The 12,644-nt window shown below is 37.3% G+C and overlaps 1 protein-coding gene across 3 annotated transcripts in view; it reads right to left on the bottom strand.

The window, feature by feature from the left end:
* Positions 1-12,644, bottom strand: part of SSBP2 (single stranded DNA binding protein 2) — a 192,313-nt gene that overhangs the window by 49,675 nt on the left and 129,994 nt on the right. For all 3 annotated transcript variants that reach the window (XM_026866519.1, XM_026866518.1, XM_026866517.1), the window contains one exon: positions 854-913. In XM_026866519.1, the coding sequence (XP_026722320.1) occupies positions 854-913 (60 nt within the window). The remainder of the gene's footprint in view (positions 1-853; positions 914-12,644) is intronic.

The following is a 12,644-nucleotide window of genomic DNA, read 5'->3' on the forward strand; positions in this document are numbered from 1 at the left end:
GAAGTCTAAGTTGCACCAAAAAAACCCATTCCATCTGTCCTATCAAACTTTCCCAATATTGTAAATGACCCAGTTTTAGTTTCAGAGCTACACTGTTTTTCTGTCTGCTTATCTCTAACTTTTCATCTGTTGACAACTGCTTTCTCCTCCTCTATCTGCACTATGGAGAACTTAAAAATACACTGCTATCTGCTTCCAGAACCATCTTTTCACAGATGGGCCAATAAAGGTCTCTGCTGACGAACAGCAGCTCATTACTCATTCTTGTTATACTGGCATGCATAGACTTTGATGGAGATGGGAGGAAATTGGGAACTCGATGCTTTTATAAAGTTCTGAGAGTGTCTAGAAGAGCCATTGAGCGCTTTATGATAACTGTGTCTCACCAGTAATCTCCACACTTGCTGTGAAATAAATATACTTTCCCTATCCAACAGAGAATAGGATGGGGTGATGCATTTTCTCAGAGGTAACTACCTGATGTGGTTAGTAAAGTTTAGAGAGTGTAACAGCTATGAGGGCATTCTGCCTTCAGTCTCAGAGCAAGTAGTGTAGGCTGGCTGAGGTTAATGCAGCACCACAGAAGGCAAGTATATTCTCCTTCTGCAAACAGGCTTAATGTACAATAAATTTTGAGGTGTAGACACTAATCGAACATAGGAAAGTGAACTGGGTGTGGCATGGTCACACCTTATCAAAATAACTACTTAATGGTTGGACAAAATGGGATGGAGTGGGATCAAGCAACTTTTGTAGCCAATGAGCCGCTGGTAGCCAACAAACCAACACTGCCTCCTCCCAGTGCTGCACCACGACCCTGGACCACAACAGTACATCAGTGACAAATTCTTACCTGATTGGGTATTCTTAAAGGTGGCCTTGGCCCTCCAGGGTACCGAGGGGACATGAAAGGCTATGAAAAAAAAAACAAAACAACAAACTGCTAAGTAATTCAACATAGCTTGTAAATATCACATTGAGTCACTGGGCATATGGCTTCAGTCCTGCTCACACTTCAGGCATCCAGTTTAAATATTTCCACAGAGCATTCAGTATAATCTTCCACAATGTTTAGCAGAACTAAATAAATTTAAAGATTCTTAGCAAATCCATCTACCAAGACAAATTATTTAAAACTGTTACAGCTATTGTGAACACAGGATATAAATTAACTGAGAAGAATAATAAACTATTTAGATCATATAATCACAAATCTGTACTTTCCACTGGCGAAGGGAAAGAGAGAAAGCCTAGAATATAAAATAAAAATGTTTTGGGGAGAGTCACGAGGTAACTAATAGCAAAATAATTTGCAAATACTTTCTGTTCACTTTTTCATGGTAACATCAAAATGCAATACAAACTCTAACCTATGAGGGCACAGATTTCAGGTTTATATCATAAATATTTAGAACTTTGGTGGTTTAAATGAACCATATTAATTCAATGTTATTCCTTCCATGCCTCCATACGTGACTCCATGCTCTCAAAACCAAATATATACCCAAATCTGTCATACCATCCTGCACCCTGTGAGATTCTAGTGGCTCTTGGCTACTCCTATACTACTTTGTAGCCCACAAACAACGTCATCCCGTTACAATAAACAACTGGTAGTATCAGCCAATACGTTTAACATTTCCATTACATCCCAAAGTGTGACAGTAATCTAGAAATCTAAAAAGCTGAGAGGTTAGCGGCAAGTGTGAGATCTACAGGAAAAAGGCACAAACATCTGACGAAACAGATGATGAAGAGGATCATTTTGGCAAGCAAATGTACCTATAACTCTAAAAGAAAATGAAGAGCTGAAATTATGCTTTGACTGTGAATACAGGGACAAAAAATACCGATTGTTTATCTCATGAAAGAGGAGCTCACTTCTGTTCATGACACTGCCACTGGAGACAAGGGAGAGAAAAAAAGAAGGAGTCTGCAGGGGCTTTCCAGGGGCAATCTCTGATGACAAGTGAGCTGCTGCACATTTCAACCCACTCTTTGGGGTCTCTTCAAATAGAAACAGATATACCTACACAGGCATCATCTAGTCAGCTCTAGCTAAGGACCACTGTCAAGCTCTAGCTAAGGACCACTGTCAAGTCACTATAAGTCTATGATCAACTTCACTGTTTTACAAATGAATAGCGTATTTTAGCTCCATCAGCAGCACTATGTTACAAACTGAAATGCCAGTGATCATCAGTGTTGGTAATGCATGTATTAATAGCAGCAATAGCTAGCAAAAGAATTATAATTAGGTTACCAATAATTAGCAATTTTTCCTGTGATCTTGCATAAAAAATTTAACGGAATCTTTCACATCTCAGAATCAGATGAAAGCTGAAATAATGTAACCTACATAAATACATGTTCAGAATAGGTACTAGAAAGTAATTTAAAATACAGAGTGCACAAACTGGAGAAGGAAGTTCAATGACAATTGTGAAAAATTACTTTAATAAAAAAGGCATTTCAAATTATGTGCTATGGAAGAGGGAGGCTTCTTCATGCCCTCTCTCTGATGGCAAGATTCACTGATAAGAAAGAAAGAAAAAGGGCTGTACATGTGGTGAAGGCTGTAAACATGCAGGCCCTTATAAAACAGTAAAAGTGTAAGGAGGTTAGAATTTCACCAATTTCCATAAAGGTCAACCAAGTGCATTGTATGGAGTGCACACACTCTAGTGAGTATCTTGGATTTAGCCTGCCTCACTCAGCAAATGAAACCTTAACTTGTACATCTCATAAAAGGAAAATCAGTAGTGTCTCAGTTCAACCATATCTTAATGCAGAATCACCGAACTAATATAGGTATGTAATAGTGCATTATTGTCAGAACATCTGCTCCTTCCTTTCCATCCTTTCCAGGATGGAAACCTGCTCGTCCCCTCTCTTCCCAGTAGGCTCACCTTTCCATGCATTTATAAAAATACCTAAAACTTACCTTTTGTATAGAATTGAAATTTTATTTTAACAGCTGAAACAAATATCCTACTGCATTATGGAGAGAAAGAGGCTTACTCATACAAAGTCACAATTTCATTTTTCAAAATATGACTTGCATTGTTTCTGCCTGACAATTTAGAGTCCATATTTTTTGGTTTGCTGTGCCCCTGAGGTCAGTAGCTGCTTAAATTTCTGCAAAGGTCTAGATCTAAACAGGTCTCAAGTCTATTTAATAAAAGACTCAGAGAGTAAATCTAGTATTCTTCTCTGAAATTATATATAAATCATGATTTAAAAAATTTTTTCTGAGCCATAGTTTCCTGAGGCATCCAAGGAGACTTTGAGAGGCAGTTCATCTATTCTTAACTGACTCATTAGTTTATTGTATGGAGTAACTACAGGAGCATCTTTGATACAACTCTGTCTTACAAGAATGTTTATATACTATAATATTTACTTATCTATGTATTCCCCTTAAAAATATTTTTGTAAGTCTTTAAACCTTCTCCTATTCTTTAAGCAACTGAACCCAAGTGGAACTGCAACATATGACTTCATCTAGTAAATTTCAAATAGTTCTCATGGTTCTTGATGATCCATGGATACAAGCACTGTCCAGTTCAATAGGTAGAAAAAATATATAAAAAACTGGGAAGCACAACTAATGTTTTAATTAATACAAGTAAAGGTCCATATAGCATCACAGAAAATGGTGAGCTAGTAACGTTCAAGGACAATTCTGAAAATTTTACACTGATTTGGACCAACATTTAGTATTTAAACTTACCACAAAAATTCTACCATTAAAAACAAAAACTTTAAATATTCTCATTTTTGTGCCAGCTACTAAAGTTCTCCCTCTCCCAACATCACGTTTGTCCACAAAAAGTTCTACTGAGATGGATCAAGACAAGAAAGAAATTCTGTCAAACATTTTAATGAAAATAAATACGAACAGCTTTTCACTACATTGGTAGCATTTTTTTCAAGTCTCTCTCTCACACACACAAACACATACATATATATTATTAAGCACCAGGCATTCTGAAAGACACAAACTGAGGCAGTAGGCACTTTTTGTCACATGTTGTTTCTCTACTTTCTTTGCCAAAGAACAGCTGACATTTAGTCTCTGATCTAGTTCTACTCTATTGTTAAGGGTTGCTGAAATGACCATGTCTTAAGGAGGAACCACTGTGGACTTACATTTCTTACAGCTACTAGATCTCTTTCCTTGACTTCTTGGAAACTTTTTCTTCCCCTTCTCTTAACGATATTGCTGCCCATGAATCACAAAAAGTAATGGGTTCAAAATATGGGCACTAAATTAGAAACAGTGACCACAGGTTTTGAATTGGCCAGTGTAGCACTTGTCTTCTGAAGACAAGCAATAAATTCTTCTCGTGTTGAAGACTTGGACATTTCTGCCTGCTACATCAGCCTTGTGTCAATCCAAAATTCAGCATCTTGATAGTTGAAAACCTTTAATGGATCTCCACACTAAATTTTCAGCAAGATACACTCCTTATTTGTCTCAGGGTTCAGAGGGAGAGACTGGATAGGTGCCATGGTAATGAATCAAATACTTCCTTGCCTACCCCAGCTAGCAAGGATGGAGAGGCTGTCAGTAATGCACAGAATACAAGAGCACTTCTTCCACCTAAGGATTATACAAGTATGGCTCTTCAAAAAATAGTCAGGATAAAAAATAGAAATAAATAATTAAGCTGGAAAAATATGCCAGATGATATGTGATTAGTAATGCACCAATAACTTTAGCTATCAGGTAGGAACAAGACAGATGGGCAAAAGATCTTATCTCCTAGAGCCCTCTCTATGCAAAAGGATGTACAATACTCTTCAAAAAATATATGTGGTATTTCAGGGCCAGATCTTGCTTAAGATGTTGCAAAGCCTGTCTCATGGAAACCAATATCTTGAAGCTAATCTGACTTGAGGAAGAAGGGTATTACCAGAGTGGCTCCATCACACAGTAATTTCCAGGTGCTGAAGTGGGTCTCAAGGGTTTCCAGTCACTACTGCAGCCTTCAAATCCCTCTAATCTTCAGCAGGAATATATCAAGTGCTAAGAAGTGTAAACAACACTATTGTGCGCTTCCATAAGCTGCAATTAACCTCTCAAACGGAGTTCAGGAACTGACACATACTTATGTATTAAGAAAAGCAAAAAACTAAACCAATCCCCAAACAAAAACCCAACCCAACCCAAAAATGAACAAACAAGTAAAAAAACAAAGGAAAAATAGAAAGAAGAAAGTAACATGAAGAAAACAAAATAGCAGGCAAGAATGTCATATCTAAGCCACAATTGAGATGGAGATGCCATCAGTGTTTGAAAAAGATGTGTCATGCAAGTTGCAGCAACTGTAGAAGATTCTGGTAACTGTTTTGGAGAACAGCTGACCAAACACATCTGCAAACACCAGTATAATTTAATTACTGTCTTCGGGTATAAAATTCAGTAATTTGGTATCACAAAAAGCATCTTGAAGGCTGGTGTCATGCAGCTGAGACAAAAGAAATACAAGCAGAAGCTTCTACTAAACTGGGTGAAAAAGAAGCCAGAAAAGCCTTTTCTATAGTCACCACAGAACATATGTATTTAGTAACTTAAAAGTGAAAAAAAAACCAACACCTAAAAGAAGTACTTAAAAAAAATACTAAAATATTAGAAGAAAGACTACACAATATAAAATCAATATGTGAAATGTTAAATTTAGTAAGATCCCTGCTCTTACTTGTAGCATCCTATCCTGTTGAATTGTTAAAAATACTTAAAAAGAATTAAAGTTCAAGAACTTGTATGAAGGTGCCAGACTTTCTACTACTTTTTGTTATCTTTCTGCTAAAGAAAGAATCCAATGGTGTACAGGGAGAGTAAAGGTTATCATAAGATGTGTATTTAATACATTTTTTCGAGTTCTGTGTGCATGTGCAATGTAAAAATCTCGTAAAATACTATTTTTCATAATCTCTGGGAACACTGGGGGACAAGCAGATAATAAGTTTCTCAGTAGGGAAGTCTTTGAAGAAGCAGCATTGAAGCACAGTAGTCTTACTGCCCATATTTTGGTTCCAGTATTCAGGAAAAATGATTTCACAAAAAATACCCACCAGGAAGCTGATGACATAATGGCACAGAAGCTGGCACGTTCTTCTGCCAGCTGTGTAATTCTTACTCTATCTTTTTTTAGTTGTTTGGCCAACTCTAGAACATGGTGTGTTTTAGTTTTCTTGTACCTAATACTGGTGGAATAAAATAATTTAAAAGATGGTTAAGTATGACAGATTTCAATATATCTATTTTAATTTAAATTTACTTCCTTTCCAAAAGATGGGAATTCAATTTACTTGCTTCCAAATATGGGTTTGGACAGGGTTTTTTTGTATTGACATTATTATCCTTTTTTTTTACTCATACCATCAATTTATTGACCACATTTTGACCCACATATATTGCACAATTTACAATAATCCACAGTCAACAAACTAATCCTGAATATTGCTTACATTTCAATTCCCATTGAGATCGAATTCCTACTGAGATGAAGTTACTATAGATATCCGTATCTGTTCCAATACACACATATTACCCTATGACTTGTTATACTGAATAGAACAAACTCATGTAGTAAACACACACACACACACCAGGAAAACAAACAAATGTAGTTCAAAAAATATTACCACAGTTATTGCGCATGAGTAATGGAGAGGTTGCACACATCTGCTAACTGTAAAAATACCAAAAGTCAAAATCCCAGTGAATAAAGCTCGGGCCGAGGAGAATAAAATGGAATGAATATTGCTTCAACAGGAGAACCCTGCCTACCTGGCAAGAAAAACCTCACCTTTCTCAGTAATGGTACTTTAAAGAAGCTTGAAAAAGCTTTCAACCAGCTGAACAGGAGCCAGCAGTGTGCCCAGGGGGCCAAGAAGGCCAATGGCATCCTGGCTTGTGTCAGCACTGGCCTGGCCAGCAGGGACAGGGAAGGGATCTGACCCCTGGACTCGGCACTGGTGAGGCCGCACCTCAATTCCTGGGGATGAGTCTCTTTGACCAAGTAACAAGTGATAGGACAAAAGGGAATGGCCTCAAATTGCACCAGGAAACATTTAGACTAGATGTCAGAAGCATTTCTTTCCAGAAGGGGCTGTTGGGCATTGGTTTGGGCTGCCCAGGGAGGTGGTGGAGTCCCCATCCCTGGAGGGGTTTAAGAGTTGGGTTGAGATAGTGCTGAGGGATCTGGTGGAGTTGAGAACAGTCAGTGTGAGGTTAATGGTTGGACTGGATGATCTTCAAGGTCTTTTCCAACCTTGATAATTCTGTGAAAATAACAATGCTCATCTAGATTCACATTAACATCTTCCCAGCTGGCTGTACTAAAAGGTTTTTTCAGGTTGGGAAAATATGTGTTTGTCTGGTCAAAGGAAGACAGGAGGTGTGTTTTAAAGCATACCACCAATCTGGTTTAAATGACTACATTTAAGGCTGCTGCAGAAAGCAGGGCAGCACTTATCCAGCCAAAATAGACCCTCTGAGGCTTGCAGTGGGTGACCTGCTAAGCAGGATGCATGGAAGCTCCAGGATGGATGCCCTTGATGCACTGAGTACTCATGCCATGAAGATGTCCCTGCCCAGCTTGGCCCTCCTGCTGTGCCCAAGATAAGCATTCCTACAGGAGATCTCCGAAAAGGGAAGGTGTTTACATATCTCAGGTACTTCAGCACAGTGTCAGACAAAACTGGTCAACCGCCTGCAAGTGGCCTTACCTGGACACCTCTGCCTGTCAGGGATCTCTCTCTGCCCCAGCCTGTGGCAGCACCACCCCACTGCAGGTCAGTGGTGGACATCAGGGAGAGAGGATCAGTTTCTAATAACAGCTCACCCCGACCCAGAAGAGGACACCCATATCACAGTCTTACTGCATTTTACGTGGCTTAAGAAAGCACAGGAACAGGTTCTGCTTGCACCAGACAGTGTTCTGCAGAGCTTCCCAAAACCACCTCTAAATTAATGTGTTTAGAAGCAAACAAAAAACAAGTGCTAATTGTTTTTCAGCATACTATAGGTTGTTTGTTTTTTTTAACCTGCATTATCAAATTTAGAACAATGTGCTTAGACTGTATGTCTCAACACCCTGAGAGGTGGATGATGCTCCTAACTGGAGAACATCACTTAGGGGAATAACAAGAGCACAACACAAATTAAAAAATACAAGAGGCAACACAGTTTTAGCACTCAGTATAAAAAAGGACTGAAATGGTATTAATTGGTTTGTATAATTCAGTCACCATAATCAGCACAAATTCTAAACACTACTGAAATGGGAACTGCAGTTCTAATGTGTACACACGATGACAAATTAATTAATTGTGCTGCTACTGAAGGAGTAGGTATTATAAGAGGGTCTAAGCTGCCACCATCAAGGTCATAAGACAGGTGGAATTCTCATGACTAAATCTCTTCACTTATTAATTTGGAGCTCTAAATTATAAGTGAAATAAACCACAAATCTTTGTTCTCCTCTCCTCCATTAAAAAAATGAATTAAATTGCAGAGTTACCTATTCTGTCTCTGAAAATACAACTCGGATTCATCTTTTTTGGTTTTCAAACTCTATTTCTGTTATAAAGATTGACAGCACTTAACTATTAATAGTCCGAATGGCAAGAAATAAGACTGCTTGAAGTTTTAATTTTCTTGTTATGGTAGCAGTCAGGAAGTAACATTTTAATGTATCTCCTCAAGACTTCTGTATTTTATAAGATGGTTTAGAGGTGCTTTACAATTCCCACTGGTGTGCGTACTTCCATTCTCAATGAAATGGGGCTTTGTACACTTGAAGAGTACCAGTGGTGAACCATAAAATATGTGTCAATCGAATGTATGCAAGTTAGTTTACAATTCATATACTTTCATTTATTTAGTTTCCTCTGTGTTTTTTTGTGGACATCTCCATCAGCAATAACAGTCACCACAGTGTATAAGAGACTCTTCATTAACACATTTTAATTCTAACCAGGACTAAACTAAATTAGCTCTCAAAATGACATTCTTTTGCAGGCACAGCCTGCTGATAAGCACAAACACGTAACTTTTCCTCTACAAAGCTCAGACAGGCTATCATCAATTCTTAACAAAAAAATTTCCTATTCAATTGCATTTTACTATTAATTATACAACCCTTCAACCCCCCAAATGGCTACCACAGTGTTAGAAGTCTTTGTTTTATATTTTGCTAAAGTATTTCAGAGATCAAATTTGGGTCACACACTACACAACTTCTAATCTACCTCTATAAATCAAACTACATGTTTTCATCTACACTGTTTCACATAAAATTGTATTAGATTCTCAGCACTGAGACAAGATTTCTCTCTGTGTTGGCCTTTCCTGTTGACCAAACCTATTTCCATGAGCAAGTTCTCCTCTGTGCTTCAGACGAAGATCCCTGTAAAAATAATTTCCATATTTATGGTTTTCTAAGAGCAGTCTGACACACTCCAGCAACCTATAAATAGCAACAGTAAGAGGTTTGATTTAATTTAGAGTATAGCACAAAATTAAAACTGGTTTTAGAAAATCGAAAAGCCTTCCACACACATCTGTCTTTCCACATCTAAAATTCCAAAAGTTACAACAGTACTAGCATTTCAAACAAAATTAATGCTTTATCCCTGGACAAGAAACACAGGACTCATTCCACCATATGGAAGAATATTGCAATACATACCTTGCATACATGTATACATACATGTATAGGAGAACGAAGAAACAAATTCTGTTTAAAAAAAACCCACAAAACCTCTTTTGTCCCTAGCTAGACATTTCTCTGTGATGCTAACAGCAGGATCTGCCCACTTGTCTGGCTACTTCTGCAGAAATTTGAGAAAGTAAACAAATAACACTCATTTGGATAATAGATGATCTTTAGGAATTATACTGTTATTACATCTCTCCCACTTTGTGGGAAATGTCATTATCTCAAGCTCAAGAAGATTTAGAATATGGGAGAGAAAGGGGCTAAGTTCTGCACATGATATTTAATGGAAATTTTGAAAGAAATTAAACTTTAGAAGGGGTATTACCTACATGCATTTTAAATCAGGTTAATAACTTTAATTTTTATTAAATACAAATTCTACAGAAAATAGAGTATTTCAAACCTGACAACCTAGAATGAAAACATCAGAGAGTATCACCCTCTTTTCAAAAAATAAACAAACTGTGCTTTCAGAATCAAGCACACAGATCACTAAGCTTAAGAAAGCATTGTATTTAGTAAACCACCTAGTCACCCCTGATTATGATATACGATTGAGTTTTTGGAACAACTTTGACAATGACAAGCCGGTGTTTTGTTATTCCTGCTGTTATATTTAATAAATAAACTATTTCAAAGCTACCTGCATTATCGTCATTTTGGCTTCAAACACAAACACTTGTGTCTCATGTAAAAGGAAGAGTCAGACTCTGACAGTAACTGAATTAACCTCAGCAGAAGGAAGCACGGTATATAAATGACAGCCCTTCTCCTACTCTTTAGTACCACTTCAGCAGCAATGCCAATTTCAGTGTATGATCAGTACGCTTAAATTTCTGAAGTTTATCTCACAGAGAGAGAGCTTGAATTTTCAGGATAAGATTTTAAAGTTCAGAACAGATTTCCTAGCGAAATGACTTGTGCCCAATTCCACCTCTTCCCCTTGCACCACTTCACAGCTAGCAGTGGGTCTGTGGCTGCTTGAGATGTGCATGAGGAAGGGGCGGCAGGGGAAGCCCAGCGCTTATTTAGCTACTCAAGCTGAGTAGTCTTAATTTGTTCTAACAGTTATGAGCAGTAAACTATTAACACAACTGTAGGATAAAATTATCAAAGCCAGCAGATGTTGGACACCTTTATCTTTTTAAAGTTGATTTTTTTCCTGGTATTTAGAGAAAATTAACAGAAAAGAGAGGAACAAACATAAACTACTTATGGTTCTCTCTAGATGCTAATTCAATCTCATATAGTCTAAAAAGTCAAAATAGTTTTTAAATTTAAAAAAAAAAAAGCCTGGTACTGGCAAGGACAAAAATGCACAGATCCCAATTCTACAAAGAATTAGACATACACAGGATTGTACGCACTTGGGTATTCCCAGTGGCTGTCAGTCTGCTATACAGGGGTGGATGTCTTTACAAACAACAGATTCCAAAAATACAATAAAATTCTGCTTACTAAAATTAATTATGTAAACCCAGGGAGGAAAAAAAAAATCCCCTTTAAAATCTATTTTCAAAGCATTTCAAAGGCCTACCAAAGCTGCTAGCTTTACACACAAGCTGTATTTGTAGTTTTGGTGACATTTCCTTCGCTCACAGTAATGTTTTAACAACCCTTGATACTTTTCAAGCTTCTGAGACTTCACTGTATCTGCTTTGCTAAGAGCCCAATTCTTTAACTTTTCACTCCTTCCCCTGCAATTATCTCATTTGCTCCACTGGAATTTATGATAGGTGTGAACATGTAGAAAATCCATCTAATTTTGCAGTCATGCTCCAGTTCATTTTTAATGATTTGTACATTTTAGTTTAGAAAAAATTAAGGCAGTGCTGTGAAAGTGGGAATAGCATGAGGCTCAGCAGTTAAAGGTAAGTGATGAAGCAGGATGCTACCATTGTTAAGTATGGTTGTTTGAAGATGGGGTGTAAAACATGGTAATTCCCTGGAAAACCAGGAAACTATGTGAGTGTTAAGGGAAAACAATAGTTGAAATAGTTCAAAGGCATTTAAAAAAAAAAACAAAATGGTTTAAAATCTATATAGATCCAAGTTATGGTCATGCGAAGACCAGTCTGAGAGATGCCTGCATCTTCTAGCTTTAGTCATGTAATTTAGCAGCTGGAATTAGGAATCTTCATTCCCTGTGCAAACAACGACCCCTCAGTGGACAATTCACAGAAGCAACACAGCCACTCCAAAATGGCTTTAAAGGGACGCTGGAGGATTTCTTCTTCCTCATCATTCTTACTGCTGGATGCTTGTTCAAATGAGCAATCTAGGACGACGTTCTGCAAGTGTGAAGGGGCTGAGGATCATGTACCCAGCAGATCCCTGGCCAATGCAGTAGTTTTAGGGAGACTAATACACATGAGCTAGGCTAAAGTGAGTACAAGGACTGAGTAAAACCACAAAGGGGGTGTTTTTACACCAGCTCCCATGGAATCAAAGGATATATAAAGGTACCATCCATATTTGGGAGATTTTGACCAATGACTTTTAAAAAGGAACACATATTGTACGCTTTCCCTTGGAAAACAGCCCAATCATCATTTTGCTTGTTAGTTTTCTTGGGGGTATATAGCAAGGATTTAACTGTTCTAATCAAATGCTGCATTGATTGAATTTGTAATACAAGTTCTATTTTTTGAAATGTCTCATAGCATGACTTTACTATAGATTGTAAATAGAAGTATAATTTTAAATAGCACATTATAAAGATATTTTACATCCTTACACAGAAGCAAGCTTAGAAATCCATTTTCTTTTTAAATATAAATAGTACACTATTTCTGTTTCAAAATGCAAGAGGTGTGCGTTGTTATTGATTTTTAGTTCTCTAACTTACTTTGCTGATTTTCACTATCTAAATGCTATTTAAACTCTTTTTTTTTTTTTTTTTTTTTTTTT

Source organism: Athene cunicularia (genome assembly GCF_003259725.1).
Source record: "Athene cunicularia isolate RWA chromosome Z unlocalized genomic scaffold, athCun1 chrZ_part3, whole genome shotgun sequence".
NCBI lineage: Eukaryota > Metazoa > Chordata > Aves > Strigiformes > Strigidae > Athene > Athene cunicularia.